The sequence below is a fragment of the Carcharhinus amblyrhynchos genome, chromosome 4, assembly GCF_965287045.1.
Source record: "Carcharhinus amblyrhynchos chromosome 4, sCarAmb.v2.hapA, whole genome shotgun sequence".
Lineage (NCBI taxonomy): Eukaryota > Metazoa > Chordata > Chondrichthyes > Carcharhiniformes > Carcharhinidae > Carcharhinus > Carcharhinus amblyrhynchos.
Genome location: NC_137327.1, coordinates 25,092,555 through 25,117,745, shown reverse-complemented (window position 1 = coordinate 25,117,745; position 25,191 = coordinate 25,092,555). Strand labels below are relative to the sequence as shown.

The 25,191-nt window shown below is 44.2% G+C and overlaps 1 protein-coding gene across 1 annotated transcript in view; it reads right to left on the bottom strand.

Annotated features, from left to right (window-relative positions):
* cpne7 (copine VII) overlaps nucleotides 1-25,191 on the bottom strand; it is a 133,072-nt gene that overhangs the window by 37,998 nt on the left and 69,883 nt on the right. The window contains exons 4-7 of the mRNA XM_080188092.1: nucleotides 24,377-24,451; nucleotides 19,165-19,248; nucleotides 14,538-14,627; nucleotides 4,417-4,515 (exon numbers count right to left, since the gene is read on the bottom strand). Of these exons, the coding sequence (XP_080044218.1) occupies nucleotides 4,417-4,515; nucleotides 14,538-14,627; nucleotides 19,165-19,248; nucleotides 24,377-24,451 (348 nt within the window). The remainder of the gene's footprint in view (nucleotides 1-4,416; nucleotides 4,516-14,537; nucleotides 14,628-19,164; nucleotides 19,249-24,376; nucleotides 24,452-25,191) is intronic.

Sequence of the window (25,191 nt, the reverse complement as noted above, 5' to 3'; positions counted from 1 at the left end):
TTAACACAGGAATCCAAGTGGCATTGTCCAAGTCACATCACTTTGCTGTCAGCGTTACAAAATTGACGTCTTACACCATTTACACCATTGAGAGGAACTGAATGGCATCAAGTGGTGTATTTATGCTGCGCATACAAACTAAAACTCATCTTGTCTATTACAGCCTTAACAACTTTTTAAGTTTATTTATTAGTGTCACAAGTAGGCTTACATTAATATTGCAATGAGGTTACTGTGAAAATCCCCTCGTTGCCACACTCTGGCGCCTGTACTAACCAGCATGTCTTTCAGACTGTGGGAGGAAACCGGAGCACCCAGAGGAAACCCAAGCAGACACAGGGAGAACATGCTGACTTCACAGTGACCCAAGCCGGGAATTAAACCCGGGTCTCTGGCGCAGTGAGGCAGCAGTACGAGCCATTGTGCCGCACATGTGATGAATGTCAGCAAGCTATTTTTTATCTTTTCTGCGTCTCTTTCTACAATCCGATTGTTCTTTCCCTCTCTTTATTTCTCTTTCTGCACCTGACTTGCCATTGAATTCACCCACTCGAATTCACACTTCCTCCCCGCCCATTGTACTGGTTATTTCACAGTCCTTCAGTCTAACTGGGGAAGGAGAGCTGCTTGCCTTCTTCTCTCAGGGTTCCAGCAGTTAAGTTGCTCTCTCCACGCTGGCATTAGCTCACACTTCCAGCAATTTGCCACATAAAATCTTTTTAAAAGCTGGACACACAAAGGCAAGTCTAGCTTAATGGTAGGCACTGCTGGGTGTCCTGCTACAGAGGAATATGGACCATGACATGATTCTGTGTGGCAGTGAAGTCAATCCACAGGTCAATATTGCATTCTGAAAAAGGCATGAGTTCGGGAGCTTGAAAGAAAATATTTTTCTTTATTCGTTCATGGGACATGAACATTGCTGGCTGGCCAGCATTTATTGCCCATCCCTAGTTGCCCCTAAGAAGGTGATGATGAGCTGCCTTCTTGAATCTCTGCAGTCCATAATGCCATTAGGGGGGGAATTCCAGGATTTTGATCCAGCAACTGTGAAGGAACAGTGATATATTTCCAAGTCAGGGTGGTTTAAGTTTAAGCTTACATTAACACTGCAATGAAGTTACTGTGAAATTCCCCTAGTTGCCACAGTCCGGCGCCTGTTAAGGTCAATGCACCTAACCAGTACATCTTTCAGACTGTGGGAGGAAACTGGAGCACCTGGAGGAAACCCATGCAGATAGAGGGAGATCGTGCAAATTCTACACAGACACTGATCCAAACTGGGAATCGAACCTAAGTCCCTGGCTCTGTGAGCAGTGAGTGGCTTGGACGGGAATTTGCAGGTGGTGGTGTTCCCATTTATCTGTCCTTGTCCTTCTAGATGGAAGTGGTCATGGGTTTTGGAAAGTGCTGTCTAAGGACCTTTGGTGAATTGCTGCAGTGCATCTTGTAAAAAGTACACACTGCTGCTACTGAGCGTCAGTAGTGGAGGGAATGAATGTTTGTAGATGTGCTGCCGATCAAGCAGGCTGCTTTGTTCTGGATGATGTCAAGCTTCTTGAGTGTTGTTGGAACTGCACCCATCCAGGCAAGTGGGGAGTATTCCATCATACTCCTGACTTGTGCCTTGTGGACAGGCTTTGGGGAGTTAGGAGATGAGTTACTCGCCACAGTATTCCCCGTCCCTGACCTGCTCTTGTAGCCACTGTGTTTATGCGGCGAGTCCAGTTGAGTTTCTGGTCAATGATAAACCCAAGGATGTTGACATGGTGGTCGATATTTTATACCAGGAACATTGCATGACGACAAACTCAACTGAGGAATTCCATTCTTTAGAAGGAAGGACTGTCGTTAATTAAGAAGAACCAAAGTGTTTGATCCCAGAATAGCGAGAACCATTGTTCTGGCTGAATGTCAGGTGAGAACCTTGTGGCTATGTAAACAAAACTGCAGGGTTACTACAACTCGGTTGGAGTCCAGCTGCACTATACCATTGCAACAGTGGAGCTTGGCCGAGAGCACAAAGCAACAAAAGGAAACTGAATACCTTTGAATATTGCTGCTTGGCACAAACTCTACACTGAAACTGGAGGCAATGTGACATTAAACTATGAAGGAAAAGGTCAGAGCAACAACAGCAGCTTGCATTTATACTGTGCCTTCAGCATAGCAAAATATCCCAAGGCATTTCACAGGACCGGCAGCGGACAAAGTCTGTCGCCAAACACCACAAGGGGGATATTAGGACAGATGAGAGGCAGGTTTCAAGGGGTAATCCAAAGGAGGAGAGGGAAGTAGAGGGGCAGAGAGGTATAGGGAGGGAATTCCAGGACTTAGGGCCTCAGCAGTTGAAGACATGGCTGCCAATAGTACAGCAGTAAGAAATCATAGAATCATATCATAGAAACCCTACAGTACAGAAACAGGCCATTCAGCCCATCCAGTCTGCACCAACCACAATCCCCCCCAGGCCCCAGCCCCATATCTCTACATATTTTGCCCTCTAATCCCTCTAACCTACTCATCTCAGGACACTAAGGGGCAATCTTTTTTTATTAGCACGGCCAATCAACCTAAGCTGCACATCTTTGGACTGTGGGACGAAACAGGAGCACCCACGCAGACACGAGGAGAATGTGTAAACTCCATACCGTCAGTGACCCAAGCCGGGAATCAAATCCAGATCCCTGGAGCTGTGAAGCAGCAGTGCTAACCGCTGTGCTACCGTGCTGCCCAAGTTAAAATCAGGCAAGAGCCTTGAACTGGAGGAGTTCAGTGGATGACAGGCTCGGAGAGACAGAGATAGGGGTCATGTAGATGAGCCAACATTATCCTTGCTCAGCAGCAAGTGTTATGGACTGATGATATTTAGTAGCTAGATGATGAAAACTACTTTGTAAAAGTGATGGCTCATTTGGATTCAGGGTTCCATAATGTCTCTAAGCTGGATTCTTCTCATTCACCTGAATTCTCATCCTGTTTCCTGGACTGTGGAGTCATTACACACATCCTGGTGGAATAACTTCTAGAAATTGCAGACATTGCCAGAGTGCTACCAACACTACAGACAGTCCAATATAAAATAAAAGGTGTAGAATGTGTTATAGACCAACTCAGGCACTAAATATCTCATTTCATTCTTAGGTGTTTGTCAGGTGAAGCATTGTGAGGGCAGGAGGGATTGTTACAGGTTTTTCTGTCTCTATCTGGAGCATTTTTAATATCAGCCTTTAATCGGACACCAAATCATGGGGGCCTGAATTTTCAAACTAAGCCCCTGTCATCCTAAGAGTCAGTGGGTAACACATCCTTTCCTACTCCAGCATCCCTGATGTCACATTACTGTCAAGCGAGTATTGTTTGGCATATGGCAACACCTCCACTCCTCACCTGGGTGGAAGTCCTGCCTTGTAGCTGCTGGCCCATTACATTGCCTGACAACTCTCCAGTCCCCCAGTTACAGCACTGCAGTGGCCAGAAGAGGTATTGCAGGGATTTGCCCAGCGCTAAGTCCCAGAACCCGGAGGACAAGTAAGTGGCAGGGTTCCAGGGTGAGGATGGTAGAGAACATATGGGGAGGTGGCGAGGGGGATGATCACAGTCTTGAGGAATAGGCTGGTGGGACAGGGAAGTCATCGGGCCTTAAAGGGATGTCGCCTCAGTCAGAAGGGGGCTTTTGTTTGAGGTACCCCACCCCTCCTTACCCACTTCCCTGCTGAGATTGAACTTTCTTTACGTTCATGCTCCCCCCCAAGCCATCATCTACCCACTAGTCTAAATGGGTAGGAAAATGGATGGCCACTTAAGGTGCTTAACCAGGGCAAGGAAGGGCTTCCCATCCAAGGTCCCGCCCATCCCACTGGGAGATTGTTTCCAGGCATGGACAGGTGGGAACCTGGAGGAGGGAATCCTGTCCATGAAAATCCATGACCAGCTCCCCACTCCCCCACACACACACACACACACACACACCCACACACTCACACACACACACACACACACACACGCACACACACACACACATATACACACACGCACACACACACACACACACACACACAGACACACACACACACACTCCCACACACACACACACACACACACACACACACACACACACACACACACACACACACACACACACACAATCCCACCTCGGAACCTCAGTTGGGAGGGAGAGCAAAATTCAGCCCGGGGATTGCATCAGCTATCAATGCTGGGAGGTCACAATCATCAGAGCAGATCTTAAAGATTTGAAAATGTGAACATTCAGCACAACAGAATTACAAGATCCTGACTTATCTCAAGTATTTTTAACTACAATTACATTGCAGTACAGTCATGAAATCTAACTCCAATTATCCATCAATTGTTGTTTGGATTCTTCACAAAACTTCATAATTCACTTTCATTTACCTTGTTTTCTCCCATTGCTTTCCGCATTTGCTCAAATGTTGTGTAAAACTCTCCAATATAATCATGTTTTCCACGGGTATCATAATCCCAGATTAAACACTGGGGGAACAAAACAGAACATACATTGAATATAGGGTGAACATATAAGGAATAAAGTGTGAACGTGGCTTCGATATAGGGTGAATGTATATTGAATATAAGGTGAATGTATATCGAATATAGGGTGAATGTGTATCGAATATAGAATGAGGGTGGAAGGTTGTGAGCCGCACTCTAATAATGGAATGGGACTGGGTGACTACCCAGAACTACCAAACTGGTTGCAGTAAGAATGAGATCCATGGTGCACCTGAGGCGAGGATGCCTGTGACAGCCCTTTTGATGCAATTCAGTTTTTATTATTAAAGATTTTCTGGCTCAATATAAAATACAATCTGCTTTTCCCATCACATATTGGATATATTCCCTCTTTGTATCATTGGGATGAATATTATTACCCGCTTGGCCCTGGAAAAATCTAGACTTTACATTGTGTTCATTCTGCATTTCATTACCTGATCTTTTGCTGAATTCTAATGATTCGAGTTGGATGAAAGGTTGGCAGATCTCTCCACCAATCACTTTACTGCTTTGAGCTCTGGGAATTTGGCTTGCATTACGAGTAAAATCACCAACAGGCAGTTTGTATCTTTCCCAAGTATTCAACCAGCTTCCAGGGAAGGGATCAGGTTTGTTTACACATTGAAATTGAAAGCTTTCCAAGTTGACTTCCGAATCTCCAAAACTGAATGACTCCCACGTAAGCTGGAGGGAGTGATTCCGTTATTACCATCTTCACCTCCAGGAATTGAACTCACGCATCAGAGACATGACTGCCTATGTTAGCTACCTCCAAACTTACCACAGTGCCCCCATCCACTGAAATCCTGTGATTCTGCACCCCTCCCTCCACCATCTCTCCCTCCAGACACTCACTCCCTCCACACTCTACCTACACACTCTCTTCACACTCTACCTTCCACACTCTCCATCCCACATTCTTCACTCCACTCTCCCCACTCCACTCTCCCCCTCACAATCTCCCCCCACATACTCTTCCCCACACTCCCAACCCCACACTCTCCCTGCCCACGCTCTCTCCCCCACACTCTCCCCTCTACACTCTCTCCCCACCACACTCTCCCCCCACACTCTCCCCCCATACTCTCCCCACCACACTCTCCCCACCACACACTCTCCGCCCACACACCCTTCCCCCACACACTCTCTCTCCACACTCTCCCCCCCACGCTCTCTTCATCCACACTCCTTCCCTTCACACTCTCCCCCCACAGTCTCCCCCCCACATTCTCCACCCTCTCTCCCTCCACACTCTCTCCATCCACACATTCCCTTCACTTTCACTTTCTCCCGCTCTCCTTTCACACACCTCCTCCACTTTTGCTCCTTTTGGTCTTCCTCCACTCTCTATGTTCACACTTTTCCTCCATTATTTCTCCACACTCTCTCCATCTTCTCACCTCCCACTCTCTTTCCACACCCCAGCTATTCACAACATATTAATGATTTGGATGAGGGAACAAAATGTAACATCTCAAAAGTTTGCAGATGATACCAAGTTGGGTGGGAGGGTGAACTGTGACACAGACGCTGAGATCCTTCAGAATGATCTGGACAGATTGGGTGAGTGAACAAATCAATGGCAGATGCAATATAATTTGGATAAATGTGAGGTTATTCACTTTGGAAGCAAAAACAAGAAGGCAGATTACGACTGAATGGCTGTAAATTGGGAGAAGGGATTGTGTAGCGAGAGTCGCTGAAGGTAAGCATGCAGGAGCAGCAGGCAATAAAGAAGGCAAATGGCATGTTGGCCTTCATTGTGAGAGGTTTTGAGTACAGAAGCAAGGATGTGTTGTTGCAATTATACAGGGCCTCGGTGAGGCCACACCTAGAATATTGTGTGCAGTTTTGGTCTCTTTTCCTGAGGAAGGATGTTCTTGCTCTTGAGGGAGTCCAGCGAAGGTTTACCAGGCTGATTCCGGGGATGGCAGGACTGATGTATGAGGAGAGATTGACTGGGTTAGGATTGTTTTCGCTGGAATTCAGACGAATGCGGTGGGATCTCATAGAGACTTATAAAATTCTAACAGGATTAGGCAGGGTAGATGCAGGGAGGATGTCCCCAGTGGTGAGGGAGTCCAGAGCCATGGGTCACAGCCTAAGGATTCGGGGTAGACCATTTAAGATGGAGATGAGGAGACATTTCTTCACCCAAAGAGTGGTGAGCCTGTGGAATTCAGTACCACAGGAAATAGTTGATGCCAAAACATTGAATATATTTAAGAGGTGGCTAGATATAGCACTTGGGGCAAATGGGATCAAAGGTTATGGGGTGAAAGCAGGATTAGACTATTGAGTTGGAGAATCAGTCATGATCGTAATGAATGGTGGAGCAGGTTCGAAGGGCTAAATAGCTCCTCCTGCTCCTATCTTCAATATTGCTATATGCCACACACACTATCTGTACTCCCCGCCCCCACCAACCTCCATACTCACTCTTCCTCCACCCTCATGGGTGTAGCAGGTGCCAATGTTCCATCTCCATGGAGATGGGACATCAGGTGACCCCGCTTCTTGTATTTGATTGGCCACTATCGGTTTGCTACTACATTGTAAGGCGTTTGTGAGCAATCGAGTCAGCTGAAAACACGTGGGTGTGCCATGGAATTGTTTGTGTCTTTGAAGCGTGCTGTTTTACTGAAAGGCTGGCAATGTCTGCCCTTGAGCATTGAGTTTCAGTGACAATAACACTGTGTCACAGCCAAAATGAGAAACGTAGTTCATTCTGAAGAGTATTGTAGGTGTCTTCAGGAGCACAGACTGACATCAGATCACATTTAATGCAGAGAAATGTGAAGTGATACATTTTGAGAGGAAAGAAAGGATTTGGATGAAGAAAGTCAAAAGTGGGCGGAATGACTAATCTGCATGCTTGTAATATCAGCAAGAGACCAAAACAGCTGAGAAATTGGCCAAATCCACTGCCTGACTATATAATCCGTATCATTCCTACACACTTCAACTTGAAGAAGAATCACTCAGACTCAAAACATTAACTCTGTTCCTGTCTCTACAGATGCTGCCAGTCCTGCTGGGGCTTTCCCGCATTTTCTGTTTTTGTTTCAAATAAATACATTTTTAGATGATCCTTTTAGAGTGTTTCTGGCTGCTGTATCTGACAGGATTGGTCTGGCATTGAAGTCATTACTGTTTCCCTGCTTAAACCTCAGATTAAAATAACAGATTAAGTCCCAGCAATGTAGTTGCAGCACAATCTGCATATTTAACAAGGACCCGCTGGCTTGGGGCAAATGTCCTTTCCACCTACAGCTAAACGTTTTCATGCAGGGATAGGGTGCTTTATTCATTGTTCAGTATAGCGCGTTGCCAAGTAAGTCTTAACTGTTTTATCTGTTTCATTAAAAGGTCAGTGAGAGACTGAAGTGTTTACGTTGCAGCAGTTCAATTTAATGAATATAGAATCACAGAATCCCTACAGTGAAAAGGAGGCCATTCAGCCCACACCAACTCTGTGAAAGAGCATCTTACCCAGGCCAAGCTATCAGACATTCCCTCTAACACTGTGCATTGATCATGGCCAATCCACCCAACCTACACATTTTGGGACACTAAGGGGCAATTGAGCATGGCCAACCCACCGAACCTGCACACCTTTTGGAGTATGAGAGGAAACTGGAGCACCCAGAGGAAACCCACACAGACACAGGGAGAACAGGCAAACTCCATTCAGACCCAAGCCTGGAATTGAACCCAGGTCCCTGGCTCCGTGAGGCAGCAGTGCTAACCACTGTGCCACCGTGCCACCCAACAAAAAAAAATGTGGGAATTTGCACAGAGGATCATCACTCCAAATTTCACCCATTCGAATTTTCAGATATAATTACAATGAGGTAAGACTGATGATAAAAAATTATATGGATTCCAATGGATACAACAAATTGCGGACAAATCTCACTCTGTTCAGCAGTTCCATTTCAACCAATACTTTTTCCCCAACACGTCAGGGAAATAGTAAAAAGTGCAGAAGGAATAATACTCACCTTTGGGTGGAGTTATTCACCTGGTGGGATTTTCCAGTCCCGCCAGCAGCGGGAGGTAGGGAAAATTCAGCATGTGGTCCAAAGTCAGCTTCCTGCCATCATGAAAATAGTTTAAACTTTTCTGCCTTTGGCTTTCAGGCCGGGTTGGATAGTCTGCTACATCATGTCAGGAAACACATTGACATGTCCTGGAATAACGTGAATATTCATTAAAGCTCAGCTCACTGGAATGACGGAGGAAAAGTGTCTTGGCAGGGAGTAGAGGGGGCGTGAATGGGGGGAGAGTGGAGGGGTGTGTGGGGGAGAGTGTGAAGGGTGAAAGAGAGAGGGGGGATTGGGGAGTGAGGAGCAGGGCAAGGATGCCCTTCCAATGGTGCTCAAGGCAGCAGTGCAGCTGCAAGGGGTGATCTGAGGATGGAATGTCTGGAATGAGAGCTTTCAAGGGGCTTCACAGTGACTCTCTAACTGTGACTGGAAGGTAATCATTGGAGGGTTATATACAATCATGTCTCTGTTCAATGTTATCCACAGGGATGATCAGGAGTGTAGTATGGATACAGGAGGCAATGCTGCTTTTATCCTAGCACCCAGGCAACTCAGCAGGAAAGAGGGCCAATTACCATCAGATAGGGCAAACGGAAGGGCCTCACCCTGAGGAACAGAGACCAGTGGAACCCCATGAAGATGCATATACTAAGGATGACAGACCCTTTCCAAAGGGGTGTTCCACATAACCAAGGGTGCACTGAAGATGCCTTCATTCATACAGTTGATCAAGAGATATTGCCGTAGACATCTTTACTTGTGAACACATGTCGTGAATCACATATGTCACATTCTTGGGGAGGAGCAGGGATGGGAGACCATCCATTGCCATTGGCTCCAAAGGTAACTACTGCAGTGAATGTTTTGTGAGAGGTTCCTCCCAGGGCTCCACTGGGGACCTCTACAGAAATCACAACCCTCTGCTCAATAATTCATCCAGAGGTGACCAATATTGTTTTCAGTAGGGCACACAATTACCTGCAGCTCTCCTTGGATGAAACCAACCTGGCTGCCAGGGCAGTGGGATTTGCAGTGATCTCTGGCCTCCCACAAGTACAGGGTATCATCGACTGCACACACGTGGCTATGAGAGCTCCCTGCAGCAGTCACTATGAATCTTCAACAATTTGGCTTCAAAGGCTTCACTCCCTCAATGTGCAGCTGATCTGTAACCACCAGAGGGAGATTTTGCAGATCTGTGCAAGATACTGGGAGTGACAATAGCTGTTACATCCTGAGTCACTCGCCGATGCCACGGATCATTACAGGCCCTCAGCATATGGCGCTTGTTTAGAGGCCAGAAAGCATTTGAGTGAAGAAGTACAATGCAGCTCATTCTGAGACAGGCTCCTTCATTGTTAGGACGCTAAAGATGCGTTTCAGATGTCTAGACCAGTCAGACAATGCTGTCCAGTATGCTTGGCAAAGGGTCTTCCATATTATAGTGGTTTGCTGTGCTGTATATAACCTGGTGCTGCGAAGGAAGGATGATTCATCAGATGGAGTAACTGAGGAGCTGCATGTCTCCTTCGATGAGGAGGACATCATGAGGGATGAGCTTAATGCAGGCGAGGAAGCAATGGCTCCAGGACAATGATGACAACTAGATCATAGAAGCCTCTTTTACCTGTTCCCTCTGTGTGCCTCATGTGTGTAATCTTTTTGTGTTTTATATATACATATTCTGTGTAGGTAAGGAAAGCTGTGTCTGTGTGTGTCCAGGGTAATCAAAGGAGAAATATTTGGAGTCAAATTGTGGTGTCTAAGGGATGAAAGAGTAAATGAATTCAGTCTTCACATTTGCAAAGAGGCCTTGTGGTAAGTTTTGAGTTACAAGAAAACAGAATAGGTTTGAAATTTACAGCTGTGGTTAAGTGCTGAAAATGATATGTATTTATTACATTTCCGAAGAGGTTCAGAGTTGACAAGGAAGATTCGTAGCTTGCAGGAGACTCATGAGTCAACAAGGACAGCTGGTTTAAACCTTATTGACCCAAAGTAACAGTTTGGGGAACCAAAGTTGAAAGGAATTTGTGAAGACAAGGGAGAACAAAGATGAAAGGGAAATAAAGTATTTATCAGAATAGGTGTTCAGCTGGATGGAGACATTGTGGGGTGGGGAGGTGTCTCACTGAAGACCAGCTCCTTTGTTTTGGCTGTGTAGGATTTTTAACTGAAGGAAGGAGCTCAGTCTTGCGCTAGGAGGATACTAGTCCCGTAAAGCTGTTTGTTTGAATCTGCCTTTAGAAAACCCTATCAACGTGTTTTTGTTCTGCAAAGTGACAGATGGTGTAAAACATTTTTAGGGTTTACTTTTCTAACTGTGTATCTCTTATCTAGCAGGGGTAACCTGACCAAAAAAAATTCTAAGTGCCAAACAGGCATGAAAATGGGAGAGAATCACACTCGCTTCCTGGGTGACTCTCAGACACAATCATACAGCACTCAGAAACAAAAAATGAGGCAAAGGGCGCTTCTCGACAGCAGAGAAGTGGATGGAGTCTCTTCACACCGGGAAGCCGACTGCAGACTGCTGGAGAATGCTATTGCACATGCATTCTGATCTATCGCTCTTCCCCAAACCCCCTTCCGGCCACCACACCCCAAACCCTCCAAACATCCCCCCAGTCATGACCCATTCCTAACTCAGACCACAGTCGGTAAGGATAGGAAACAACACCTCCTCCACGATCATCCTCAACACCAGTGCCCCACAAGGTTGTGTTCTCATCCCTCTATTATACTCCTATGAGTACTTCACACCTATGACTATGCAGTCAAATACCCCTCCAATTCCATTTTCAAGGTGCTGATGATACCACCATAGTGGGTCAGATCTCAAACAATGATAAGACAGAGTATAGGAATGAGATAGACATCATGTAAACTGGTGCGGCAACAATAATCTTTCCCTCAATGTCAACGAAATGAAAGAGATTGTCATCAACTTCAAGAAACGCAAAGAAGAACATGCCCCTGTCTACATCAATGAAGGCGAAGTAGCAAGAGTTGAGAGCTTCAAGTTTATAGGCATCCAGATCACCAACAACCTGTCCTGGTCCCCCCATGCCAACACTATGGTTAAGAAAGCCCACCAATGCCTCTACTTCCTCAGAAGACCAAGCAAATTTAGCATGTCAGCTATGACTCTCACCAACATTTACAGATGCACCATAGAAAGCATTCTTTCTGGTTGTATCACAGCTTGGTATGGCTCCTGCTCTGCCCAAGACCGCAAGGAACTACAAAAGGTCATGAATGTAGCCCAATCCATCACACAAACCAGTCTCCTATCCATTGACTCTATCTACACATCCCACTGCCTTGGCAAAGCAGCCAGCATAATGAAGGATCCCACGCACCCTGAGCATTCTCTCTTCCTTTGGGAAAAAGATACAAAAGTCTGAGATCACATACCAACCGGGTCAAGAGCAACTTCTTCCCTGCTGCTGTCAGACTTTTGAATGGACTTACCTTGCATTAAGTTGATCTTTCTCTACACCCTAGGTTTGACTGTAACATTACATTTTGCACCCTCTCGTTTCCTTCTCTATGAACGGTACATTCCGTCCATATAGCATGTGACAATAATAAATCAAATCAAATCAAACCATTCCACCCCCAGCTGAATGCTACCCATGATACCCCCTCCCCCCACATGCCCAATTTTCACCGTGGCCAACCGTCACCTCCGATTCTGCCCCGCCTCCTGTTGATCACTGTCCTGACGATCTCAATGCAGAGTATGGAGCTGACCTACCTCCCCTTTAGGCCTTGATCCCTCAGACCCCGCCCCTTAGACTCAACCCTCCCCTTAGACCCCACCTCTTTTGGCATTATCTGGTGCCCAGTGGTCAGTGTCAGAATGCTCAGTAGGCACTGCCATGGTGTCAGGCTGGCAGCACCAGGGATCCAAGCTGGCAGTGCCAGGCTGACCATTTCTGCCCCCGACCTCTCTGGGGGCTTCAATGGCCTATAGTCCCACCAGGGAGGGCATCACATCTGATCCCCATTGCTGGGATCCATCTGTGATCCTCATCAGTAAAGATATCCAGTAGCATGACTGTTAAGGAAAGTAAGTCCAGACGATCATGTCCCAGGCTCACTAATAATATTCAAAATATTTAAAACAGCCTCACATTTTTCCCAGGTGCGAGGATCATTACACCAGCAGAAAAGGGTCAGTATCATTGTGAGAGGCAAGAAACTGGGCATAAATGATTACCTCTCGCACAATCTTGCCAGCTCACCACGCTGGTCGACCAGTGGGACAAGCCAGTAAGATTGATTCCTCCTGTGTGTTTAATATTTTTATAAATATTTTGATTCTTCAGGTTTTAAAAGTTATCACTGGAGTTCTGCATTATTGGTCAAAGTCAGTTTGCCAGCTTGAAAAAATGGTGCCCGTCACTTTTCAAATTTGCTCCACCACCCACCAACTTCCCCCATCACCACAGGCCCAACATTACCATTCCCCTGCCCTGCATCACCCTCAAATCTCTCCCCGTTATTCTGAACGAAACCAGATATCATCTCCACATGCCTTCCATCCCCATAGTCAAATCCTGTCACTGGGGAACAGGAATTTGGCTTCTCACCCCTCCCCCTTCCTCCCTGCCTCCCCCCACAATGCCCACTGCTGCCAGGACCAGGAAATTCCACCCAGTGCTGAATCATCACCTGATATAAACTGAAAAAAAATCATCACTGAACATTAACTAAAGCCTGCTTTAGACCAATTAGATCAAACAATCACTATTGCCGAATCTGACCACCTCGCCCACCCAAGACCAACAGAGAATGCCATTTTGCGAGCCTCGCCCACCCCGATTCTGGGCAGGCAAGGCGGTAAAATCCCAGTCTGTCTTTATGTAATCTCCAACTTTTGTTTCAGTTAACAATTTGTCTAATGCTTGCACCAAAATAGGCACATCACATTTTTTTAATTCATTTATGGGACATAAGAGTCACTGGCTGGTCAGCATTTATTACCCATCCCTAGTTGCCCTTGATCAGAGGGTAGTTGAGAGTCAACCGCATTGTTGTGATTCTGGAGTCACATGTAGGCCAGGCCAGATAAGGGCAGCAGATTTCCTTCTCTAAAGGGCACTAGTGAAGCAGATGGGTTTTCCGACAATGGTTTCATGGTCATCAATAGATTCCTAACTCCAGATATTTTTTATTGAACTCAATTTCCACCATCTGCCATGGTGGGATTTGAACATGGGTCACCAAAGCATTAGCTGAGTTTCTGGATTAATAGTCTAGCAATAATACCAACGGGCCATCGCCTCAAATGTAGCATCTACTCATTGAGAGCATTAATTGTAGTTTCTAAAGTGGCATTAGGTGACTCTTTCGTTAAGTCTTATAGTTGGACATAAAGGGATAGTAAGAGGTGACAATTTGTGGAAGTCACACAACTTCTACAGAAATTAATTTCTTGTCAAGAATAGACATGTCGGGTGAGGGATGATGGATTTAAAAACAAAAATAAAACATTTGCTTCGAAACTTCAGCATTTTGATCATCGGAATTAGCTGTGCGCACTACTGATGGGCAACAATAGTGCACCCAACTTACTTATCCCTGTGTAGAGTTAGATATTCAGGCTGTCACTGATTTCAATGGGCAATACCAAAAAAGCAGGGTTTGCTTTAATAATGGGTGGGTTGACCCGCAATATTAACATCACATCTGGACACCAAGTCAAACATCTGGTTTCCAGCTATTGTTCATCTGATCAAATAATGCAGGATGTCAGTGAGAGAAAGAAGCTGCAAGGAAATTCTTGGGATGTACTGAACTTTTGTTCATATACAGAGATGGTGATTTTACAATAGCAAACAATAAGAATACATTCTGTCCTGAACACTTGAAGTGTCACGTGCATCACGTTATGCGATGATTTGACCCATCGTGTAGGAGAGAATATTCTACTTCAATCAGTACCTTTAGCTGTTTCTTTTCATCACAACTACAAAGTGAGCTCAAGGAAACTTTAAATGGATCCCAGACTGGATTCAAATTGTTCTTGATAACCTGGAGGAGCAAAAGAAAAACATCCAAAATGTCAGACTGAGCACTAGTCAAACTTACGCAAATCAAAGACAATGGTCTGGATCTTCATAACCACCATTTTTGCGAGGGTGGCAATAACTCCAGACTGGGATTTGTGCAGGCACATTACACAGAAGCTGCTGCCCGTGTAAATCAGCAGCTGCCTCCACTTGTTTCTAATTTTGGTGATCCAGATGTGTAAAACATGGTGTGTGCAGGGTAGATCTGGAAGGAGCAGCTTCAACCTTTGTTGACTCTTTTGGAGACACAGGGTACCATTTTGGAGAGATAGGGTACCTTTTTGGATATAGTATCGCGACGCCCTTGGGAAAGTGAGCTGCCCTTTGCAAGCAGTCAGGTGCACCTTGGGATCATTAAAAGTAGGCATGAATGTGCTTAGAAAGTGTATAAACTTGTTAACTGCCAAGCTCATTGGAAATGTCAAAAGTGTCAAAGGGTAACTGTCTGAAACAACTGTCAAAAGATTGAGAATGAACTGTCAAAGGCAACTGTCAAGGCATTAAATCTCCTGCTCTTTAAATCTTGAAAAAAATGTCTGGAGTTTTTAAAAATATCATTGCTTGCTATTTCACTCTGGCTGTTGATATAGATCTGAGGTTTAACATTAATAGACTAGTACTACATGTCTGATTGGACAGCCTTCCATTATCACAGTAGGGTATCTTCAATTTCATAAGTCTGATTGACACCTACAAGTGGTTTTTGATGTCCGACAATTAATTCCAGTGTTTGTTTTATAAGGGATTAAGTAGGTTGTTGCATAAGGTTGTGGATATGGTAGGGATATGGTAAGGGATATGGTACGTTGTTGCATAAGGTTAAATCTCATGGGATCCAGGGTAAGGTATCTAAATGGATACAAAATTGGGCTTCTTGACAGAAGCCAGAGGGTGGTTGTAGAGAATTGTTTTTCAAACTGGAGGCCTGTGACCAGTGGTGTGCCTCAGGGATCAGTTATTTGTCATTTATATTAATGATTTGAATGCGAATTTAGGAGGCATGGTTAGTAAGTTTCAATGACACTAAGATTGGTGGCATGGTGGACAGTGAAGAAAGTTATCTCCAATTGCAGCGAGATCTACATCAATTGGGCCAGTGAGCTGACAAATGACAGATGGAGTTTAATTTAGACAAGTGCAAGGTGATGCATTTTGGTAGATTGAACTAGGGCAGGACTTACTCAGTTAATGGTAGGGCATTGGGGAGAGTTACAGATCAAAGAGATCTAGGGGTGCATGTTCATAGCTTCTTGAAAGTGGAGTCACAGGTGGACAGAGTGGTGAAGAAGGCATTCGGCATGCTTGGTTTCATCGGTCAGAACATTGAATACAGGAGTTGGAATGTCTTGTTGAAGTTGTACAAGACATTGGTAAGGCCACACTTGGAATACTGTGTGCAATTCTGGTCACCCTGTTATAGAAAGGATATTATTAAACTAGAAAGAGTGCAGAAAAGATTTACTAGGATGTTACTGGGACTTGGTGGATTGAGTTATAAGGAGAGGCTGGATAGACTGGGACTTCTTTCTCTGGAGCATAGGAGGCTGAGGGGTGATCTTATAGACGTCTATAAGATAATGATGGGCACAGATCAGGTAGGTAGTCAATATCTTTTCCCAAAGGTAGGGGAATCTAAAACTAGAGGGCATCGTGTTAAGATGACAGGGGAGAGATACAAAAGTGTCCAGAGGAGCAATTTTTTCACACAGAGGCTGGTGAGTGTCTGGAACAAGCTGCCAGAGATGGTAGTAGAGGCAGGTATAATTTTGTCTTTTAAAAAACATTTAGATAGTTACATGGATATGATGGGTATAGAGAGATATGGCCAAATGCAGGCAATTGGGATTAGCTTTGGGGTTTTAAAAAGAAAAGGGTGGCATGGACAAGTTGTGCTTTTGATGGGCTCACCATAATACCGACTATCTAGATGTAGAAATTGAATGTATGTGTGTTATAAACAATAAACTTCTACTCTCTCGCAAGAAAACTAGTCAATTCCAGCTCAATAAATAATCTGCTGGAGACAGAATTAAATGCATTAGTCAATACTACTCATACTCCACAATGTTAAACGTGAAGATTATTGCTAAAACCGTAACAAATGATTTTCTAATTCATAGCTACTCATGATGCTATAATTTTTAATGAGTTGGTTAACATGCTGGTATAAATTTGCTACATATCCTATTACCCAGTTTATTTTAACCAGGTTATTAATAATTAAGTAACACACAAACTTTTATATGAAGGCAAATTGGTAGAAATTTGTCCACAGATTTATTGAGAAATGCAAAAAGGCACATTGTGAGTGAAATATTAGAATGCCAGAACACAATCAGAGGACATTATTAGGGGAAAGAATTAATGGGAACCTGAGAAGCAACTTCTTTACACAGAGTGTGGTACATCTGTGGAATGAGCTGTCAGAGGCAGGAACATTGACAACATTTAAAAGACATTTGGGCAGATACACGGATAAGTTTATTTATTTCTGTCACAAGTCGGCTTACATTAACACTGCACTGAAGTTACTGTGAAAATCTCCCAGTCGCCACACTCTGGCACCTGTACGGGTACAATGAGGGCAAATTTAGCGTGGCCAATGCACCTAACCAGCACATCTTTTGGATTGTGGAAGGAAGCTGGAACTTCCAGAGGAAACCCACACAGACACAGGGAGAACATGCAGACTCAGCACAGAAAATGACCCAAGCCGGGAATCAAACCCGGGTCCCTGCCACTGTGAGGCAGCAGTGCTAACCACTGTGCCACTGAGCTGCCCTAATAGGAAAGGTTTAGAGGTAGACAGGCCAAATGTAGGCAAATGGGCATTTTGATTGGTATGAACCAGTTTGGACTGAAAGGCCCATCTCCATGTTGTAGATTCTGATTCCATGACATTCAGCCCATCATGTTTGGTATGGCTTTCTAATCAGTTCCATTTCTGATCCTCTACCCCCTCCCTAGTCCTGCAAAGTTTCCCCTTCAAGTATTTACCCAATTCCATTTTGAAAGTTAATATTGAATATACTGTCCCTTGCAGACAGTACATTTCCAATTATAGCAAGTCACAGTGTAAAAAAGTGTCCTGGTCTCAACATTTGAATTGCCACCCTTGCCATGTTGAGTTGGTGTAAACTCACCTTCTCGTATTTTCCTTTAAGTCCAAAGGTAGCATTGCACATTCCAGTTTAATTTGAAAGAAAGTAATCCAGCATTTATGTAAATGCATATCTTGAGCAGACGCAAATTACAGACTGAATTACTCTCTATGTCAAGAAAATAATAATAAGCAGTTTGGAAAATGATTTGGTTCTGTTATTGACAGCTGTACTGGGGACTGTCATACATAATGGTTCTACATGGAGCCTTTTCAGATGAGTAATAGAATTTGTTCATTAATTTTTGAGGCTCCCCTACTTCATAAATGAGGAAGTAAAGGAATTGAATTATTATTATTCTGGTAATAAAGGTGATGCATATTCCACCATCCTGCTAGCTTTGAGTGACAGGAACACTAAAAATTATTTGTAGTGTCATTATCTTTCAGCCTTCTTAACTTCAAAGTGGTCTATTGTTATAGAAATGTTCTCCTTGGTTTAATGTGTAAAATGTAATGCATGTTTTGTTAAATGTCCTGTCCAACATCATTTCAATGTAACAAGTTTGTTAGTCCCTGTCATGTTAGAGACTTTGAAGGGTGAAGGTATTCCAGTTTATAAGTGTCACAGACTTCAACGAAATATATATGTTCTCTAATAATGTGACTACTTTGTTTAAAGTTTATTTATTAGTGTCACAAGTAGGCTTGTAATTATACTGCAATGGAGTTACTGTGAAAATTCCCTAGTCGCCACATTCCGGCGCCTGTTCAGGTACACTGAGGGAGAATTTAGCATGGCCAATGCATCTAACCAACACATCTTTTGGACTGTGGGAAACTTGGGCAGATACAGACAGAATATGCAGACTCTGCTCAGACAGCAACCCAGGCCAAGAATCGAACGCAGGTCTTTGGTGCTGTGAGGCAGCGGTGCTAACCACTGTGCCACCAAGCTACCTTAGAAAGAACCAACATCATTCAGCTTCCTGTAAATTAGTACGTTGTGCAAGAAAAGTACCAACTGATACAGCAGTGAATGCTTATTTTTACATCAACCACTGAAATGATGTGATAATTTAAAATCCTAAAAGTATAATTTTTTGATGCGTTTTAAATTAACCCCCATAGTAGAATTTAAGACAAGGAACCGGAACACAACAGTTTAATAATATTTTATTTAAAGAGTTATAAAGCACTGTCTTTTTATGAAATCTGTATTTTTAAATAAATCTTTTCAGGTATGTTTTTATCTAAGTGGATTTATTACTTTAAATATAGTTACCCACTGGCTTGAAATGTCATTTTCCATATTAATTTCATTATAACTGGGAGAAAAATGTTGTGCTTTCTCTTAGACACAGTAATCCTAGATATTCCTCTAAAGCGTTTCACACACCTCTGTCCTGTAGACAAGTTGCTCAGACTCATCATCATTAATCCTGTAAATCTCCAAAAAAGGGTCTGATTTGCTGAAAAGATCCTGGAATGAAAAGAATGAAAAATACACTGTCATCGAGAAGCGTTGATCATACCAGAAGTTTCGAGGCTACATTGAAACTGTAAATCAGACAAGGGAGTCAACTGATTTTACAGGGAACACAAAATTGGTTTATGAAAAGGTAGAGTCAGGCAATATAGCGAAGGGAAATGCAAATTCGATCTAAGGTGTCTCAATATCACAATTACCTAAGCAGTCGATTGGATTCACTCTGTGTGATAATGTTGAGTGCAATGGTTATTGTTTCTGACAATGTCCTGTCGTAATCATAGAAATCATTGAAACCCTACAGTGCAGAAAGAGGCCATTTGGCCCATCGAGTCTACACCGACCACAATCCCACCCAGGCCCTAACCCCTTATTCCTACATATCTACGCGCCAATCCCTCTAACTTACACATCCCAGGACACTAAGGGGCAATTTTTAGCATGGCCAATCAACCTAACCCGCACATCTTTGGACTATGGGAGGAAACCGGAGTACCCGGAGGAAACCCACACAGACACGAGGGGAACGTGCAAACTCCACACAGACAGTGACCCAAGCCGGTGAAGATCCATGCTCCAGACTGAGCCACACCTTCAGCCAAGCTGTTTCATTACAACCACAGGCCTGACATCTACCCCACAAAGTGGAAAATTGCCCCCATTATTTCCTACCCACCAAAAACAGGAGAAATCCAATCCAGTGCATTACTGCCCAACCAGATAATTCAAACATCAGCAAAAGATGGACAGGGTCATGAAAGTTATCAAGTTGTACTTATACACCAATAACTTGCTCGTTGATGCTCAGTCTGGGTTCCAGCTGGAACATTCTGTTCCTAAAACTCATTAGAGCCTTTGTTCGAAATTGCCAGAAGAGGTGATTTTTTTTTTCATTCATTCATGGGGATGTAGGTGCTGCTGTCTGGCCAGCATTTATTGCACATCACTAATTGCCCTTGAGAAGGTGGTGGCGAGCTACTTTCTTGAACTGTTGTAGTCCACAGGGTATAGGTACAGCTACGGTGCTCTTCAGGAGGGAGTTCCAGGACTTTGATGCTGAAGGAATTGCAATATATTTCCAAGTCAGGATGGTGAGTAGCTTGGAGGGAAACTTCCAAGTGGTGGCATTCCCCTGTGTCTGCTGCCCTTGTCCTTCTAGATAGAAGTGGTCATGGGTTTGGAAAGTGTTGCCTAAGGAACCTTGGTGAGTTCCTACAGTGCATCTTGTAAATGGTATACACTGCTGCCATTGTTCGCCAGTGGTTTAGGGAGTGAATGTTTGTGGATAGGATGCCAATCAAGTGGGTTGCTTTTTCCTAGATGGTGCTGAGCTTCTTGAGTATTGGTGGAGATTACTCATCCAGGCCATTAGAAAGTATTCCATCACACTCCTGACTTACACATTTTAAATGGTGGATAGGCTTTGGCGAGTCAGGAGGTGAGTTACTCACTGAAGGATTCCTAGCATCTGTAGCCACAGTATCTATTCAGTTCAGTTTCTGGTCAATGGTAATCCCTAGAATGTTGGTAGTACAGATTCAGCAATGATATAGTCACCATTATCAAGGTATGGCAGTTAGATTCTCTCCTGTTGGAATTTGGACTAGAGGGCACAGGACTAGAGGGCACAGCCTCAAGATAAAGGGCGGGCAGTTTAGAACGGAGTTCAGGAGGAACTTCTTCACTCAAAGGGTGGTGAATCTCTGGAATTCCCTGCCCGTTGAAGTGGTGGAGGCTACCTCGCTAAATATATTTAAGACACGGGTAGATAGGTTTTTGACAGACAAGGGAATTAAGGGTTATGGGGAGAAAGCGGGAAAGTGGAACTGAGCCACTTCAGATCAGCCATGATCTTACTGAATGGCGGGGCAGGCTCGAAGGGCTAGATGGCCTACTCCTGCTCCTATTTCTTATGTTCTTATGTTCTTATGTAGATGGTACGGTGGCATGGTGGCATAGTGGTTAGCACTGCTGCTTCATGCGCCAGGGATCCAGGTTCAATTCTGGCCTCGGGTCACTACCTGCATGGAGTTTGCACATTTTCCCTGTGTCTGCGTGGGTTTCCTCCCATCGAGGTTGATTGGCCATGGTAAATTAACCCTAGTGTCAGAGGGATTAGTAGGATGAATGATTGGAGTTACGGGAACAGGACCTGGGTGGAATTGTAGTCAATACAGACTCGATAGGCCAAATGGCTTCCTTCTGTACTGTAGGATTTCTATGGATTCTATGGTCATTACCTGACATTTGTGTAGCAGGAATGTTACGTTTCACATGTCAGCCCAAGCCTGGAAATGATCCTGGTCTTGTTGCATTTGGACCTGAACTGTTAATATGCTGAACATTGTGCAGTCATCAGCGAACATCCCCACTTCTGACCTTTTGGTGGAAGGAGAGTAATCAATGAAGCAGCAGAAGACAGTTGGTCATAAGACACATCACTGAGAAACTCCTGCAGTGATGGTCTGGAGCTGAGATGATTAACCTCCAACCAGCACAACCATCTTCCTTTGTGTCAGGTAGGAGTCCAACGCGTGGAGATTTTTCCCACTGACTGCAGTTTTGCCAGCTCCTTGCTGCCAAATACAGTCAGATGCTGCCTTGACGTCATGGGCAGTCACTTTCATCTCACATCTGGAATTCAGCTCTTTTGTCTATATTTGAACCAAGGCTGTAATGAGATCAAGAGCTGAGTAGCTCTAGTGGAAAGTCAGCAGATTATTGCTAACCAAGTGCTGCTTGCTAACACTATTGATAACCTGTTCCATCACTCTACTGATGATCGAAAGTAGATTGATGGAGTGATAATCGACTAGGTTGATGTTGGCCTGCTTCTTGTGTAAAAGCAGAAATTAACTGAATGTGACATCATGGAGAGCCAGTGAACCTGAACTCAATGGAAATCATGTGGAAAACTTTTCAATGGCTGGATTAATCCCAGCACAAAGATTGTGGGGTTTGGAGTCCAATCGTTGCAGATCCAGGACATCCCTACAGAGATTCCTCAGGGCAGTGTTCCAGGCTGAACCACCTTAAGCTGCTTCATCAATGACTTTCCCTCCATGATAAAGTGGGGATTACTCAGTTCCACTTGAGACTCCTCAGATACTGAAGTAGTTCATGCCCAAATGCAGCAGGAGGTGAGCAACATGGAGGCTTGCGCCATGAATTGATACATTATACTCGCACCACAAAAGTGCCAGGGAACAAGAGAGTCAACCACTTTGACATACGACTGAATTTCCATTGCTGAATTCCCCCCTCACCACCAACCCCCACCCCTCCCCACCCAAACCCCTAAAGCCCCATTGCAAATTCTGGGCTGTGTCACCATTGACTAGAAACTGAACTGGGCCAGCTATACAAATACTGTGGCTACGAGAGCAGGTCCGAGACCAGGAATTCTGTAGCCAGTAACTCTCCTAATGACTCTGGCCAGAAACAGGATTACTGCCAAATGCCCAGTGAGGTTATGTTAGGAAAAGAGAACAGACCCTGTGAAAATTCACCCCTTAAGTTACATCAAGTGCAGATATTATTAAACTAGAAAGAATGCAGAAAGATTTACTAGGATGCTACCGGGACTTGATAGATTGAGTTATAATGAGAGGCTGAATAGACTGGGACTTTTTTCTCTGGAGCGTAGGAGGCTGAGGGCTGGTCTTATAAAGGCCTATCATATAATGAGGGGCATAGACAAGGTAGATAGTCAATATCTTTTCCCAAAGGTAGGGGAGTCTAAAACTAGAGGGCATAGGTTTAAGGTGAGAGGGGAGAGATACAAAAGTGTCCAGAGGGGCAATTTTTACGCAGAGGGTGGTGAGTGTCTGGAACAAGCTGCCAGAGGTAGTAGTTGAGGCGGGTACAATTTTGTCTTTTAAAAAGCATTTAGATAGTTACATTGGTACAATGGGTATAGAGGGATATGGGCCAAATGCAGGCAATTGGGATTAGTTTAGAGGTTTCAAAAAAAAGAGCGGCATGGACAAATTGGGCCGAAGGGCCTGTTTCATGCTGTAAACCTCTATGACTCTGACTCTAAGTCCGTTGTGAGTGTAAAAGCAGGCAACAGGCCCTCATTTGTTTTATGCATTCGTGGGCCACGGGCATCACTGGCTGGCCAGCAATAATGGCCCATCTCTAGTTGCCCAAGGGCAGTTGAGAGTTCAGACATTGCTTTGGCTCTGGAGTCACATGTAGGCAGACCAGATAAGGTCGACAGATTTCCTTCCCTAAAGAACCAGATGGGTTTTTCCGACAATCAACAATGGTTTCATGGTCATCGGTACATTCTTATTCCCAGATATTTTTTATTGAATTCAATAATGCTGTGGCAGGATTCAAACCCGGGTCCCCAAAACATTAGCTGAGTTTCTGGATTAATGGTCTAGCGATTACACCACTGGGCCACCCCCTCTGTCTAATATGGTCTAATAATTAAACTATCTATGTAATGGATAGATTGTTTATAAAGTTTATTTATTTATTAGTCACAAGTAAGGCTTACATTAACACTGCAATGAAGTTACTGTGTGGAAAGGGCTAACCAATATAAGTGAATTGGGAAGTATCCATCTTCTGGCTGGAGAACTAGGTGGCCATCCATTCTATTTTGCTGTCACAAAGTGTTAGCCCCTGACTGGCACTGACACTGGAAATTGTGTTGAAATCCTCCCCCGTTTAGATCAGCTTCAAAGCTGTTTGTTTGCAACGTGGAAACCCCTTGATGTCACCCTCCAAAACAAACTGTAAACACAACTGATTAAAATGTAGTTGTGGCTGTCTCGTGGAATTAAATATGAATCTTTTATTAAAGTGAGAAAGGTGATTGCCAGAAAACACCACCGCACGTAACATTACTCAGAATCAACAAAGCATCAAAGTTTAATTATCATGTCGCGCGACTCACTAAATGCCTGGCTGAGATCCGATAGTCATATCCTGCTTTATTCAAATTAATGAACCTTTATTCAAAGTAATGAACCTTTGCTTTTAACAGTTCAGAGTTATGCAATTAGTTTGTACGGCCGAAGGGACTGCTTCAGGCAATTGTGATTTTCCATTTTATAAGGTGCTTGTTTTAAAGATTCTGCTAAATCCATCACCAGGATATCTACAGTACCTTATCATCCAGTTTCTTAGCACAGAAGGCCAATTCCACATAACCATTGTTTCCACTTATTTCCTCTGCAATAACCTGTAAACAAAGACAGCAACAAATAAAGCCCAGATGGTACCACGTGCTACAATTATGAATTAGATTAGTCCTGCAGCTTTACAATGTTTTAAATGGTACAGTTTATATTAAAGAGCAACTGAAGAATTTATGAATCTTTTTATGCATGTCTTAATAATTAGGTATGTAATTTAATGATGTACTTCAAAGCAATTCTGGTCATCAAATCAGTTTTGCAATAGAAATAATGTTGGAGCCAAAAACCTTCACCATCAGACTCTCAACTTCCAGTGACTACATGGGCAAAATCCTCTCCAAAAAATTCTAAGTATCGAATTCACATGGAAACTGGAGTAATTCATGCTGGTTTTCAGTGGGAGTTCAGAGAAGAATCTTCCACTCTCTATACACTGCAGAGGCCACGATGTGGAGATGCCGGTGTTGGACTGGGGTAAGGACAGTAAGAAGTCTCACAACACCAGGTTAAAGTCCTTACCTTTTGCACTTTAACCTGGTGTTGTGAGACTTATTACTGCAGAGGCCATCAGTGTAAACATCATTAAGTTTTAGGGGCAGGGGACTATTTCCGCTCGGGAGGCCAGCAACAAAGCACTGAGTGGGCCACTGCGCATGCGCCAATCCACCAGCACCGAGATCAGCATGTGCGCAGTGGCCCTGCACTGACAGCCTCCTGACTGCCTGCGTCCCCCACATCGTCAGCCCTCTGCACCCCCAACCATTCCCGGGCCCAGCCTTGACCC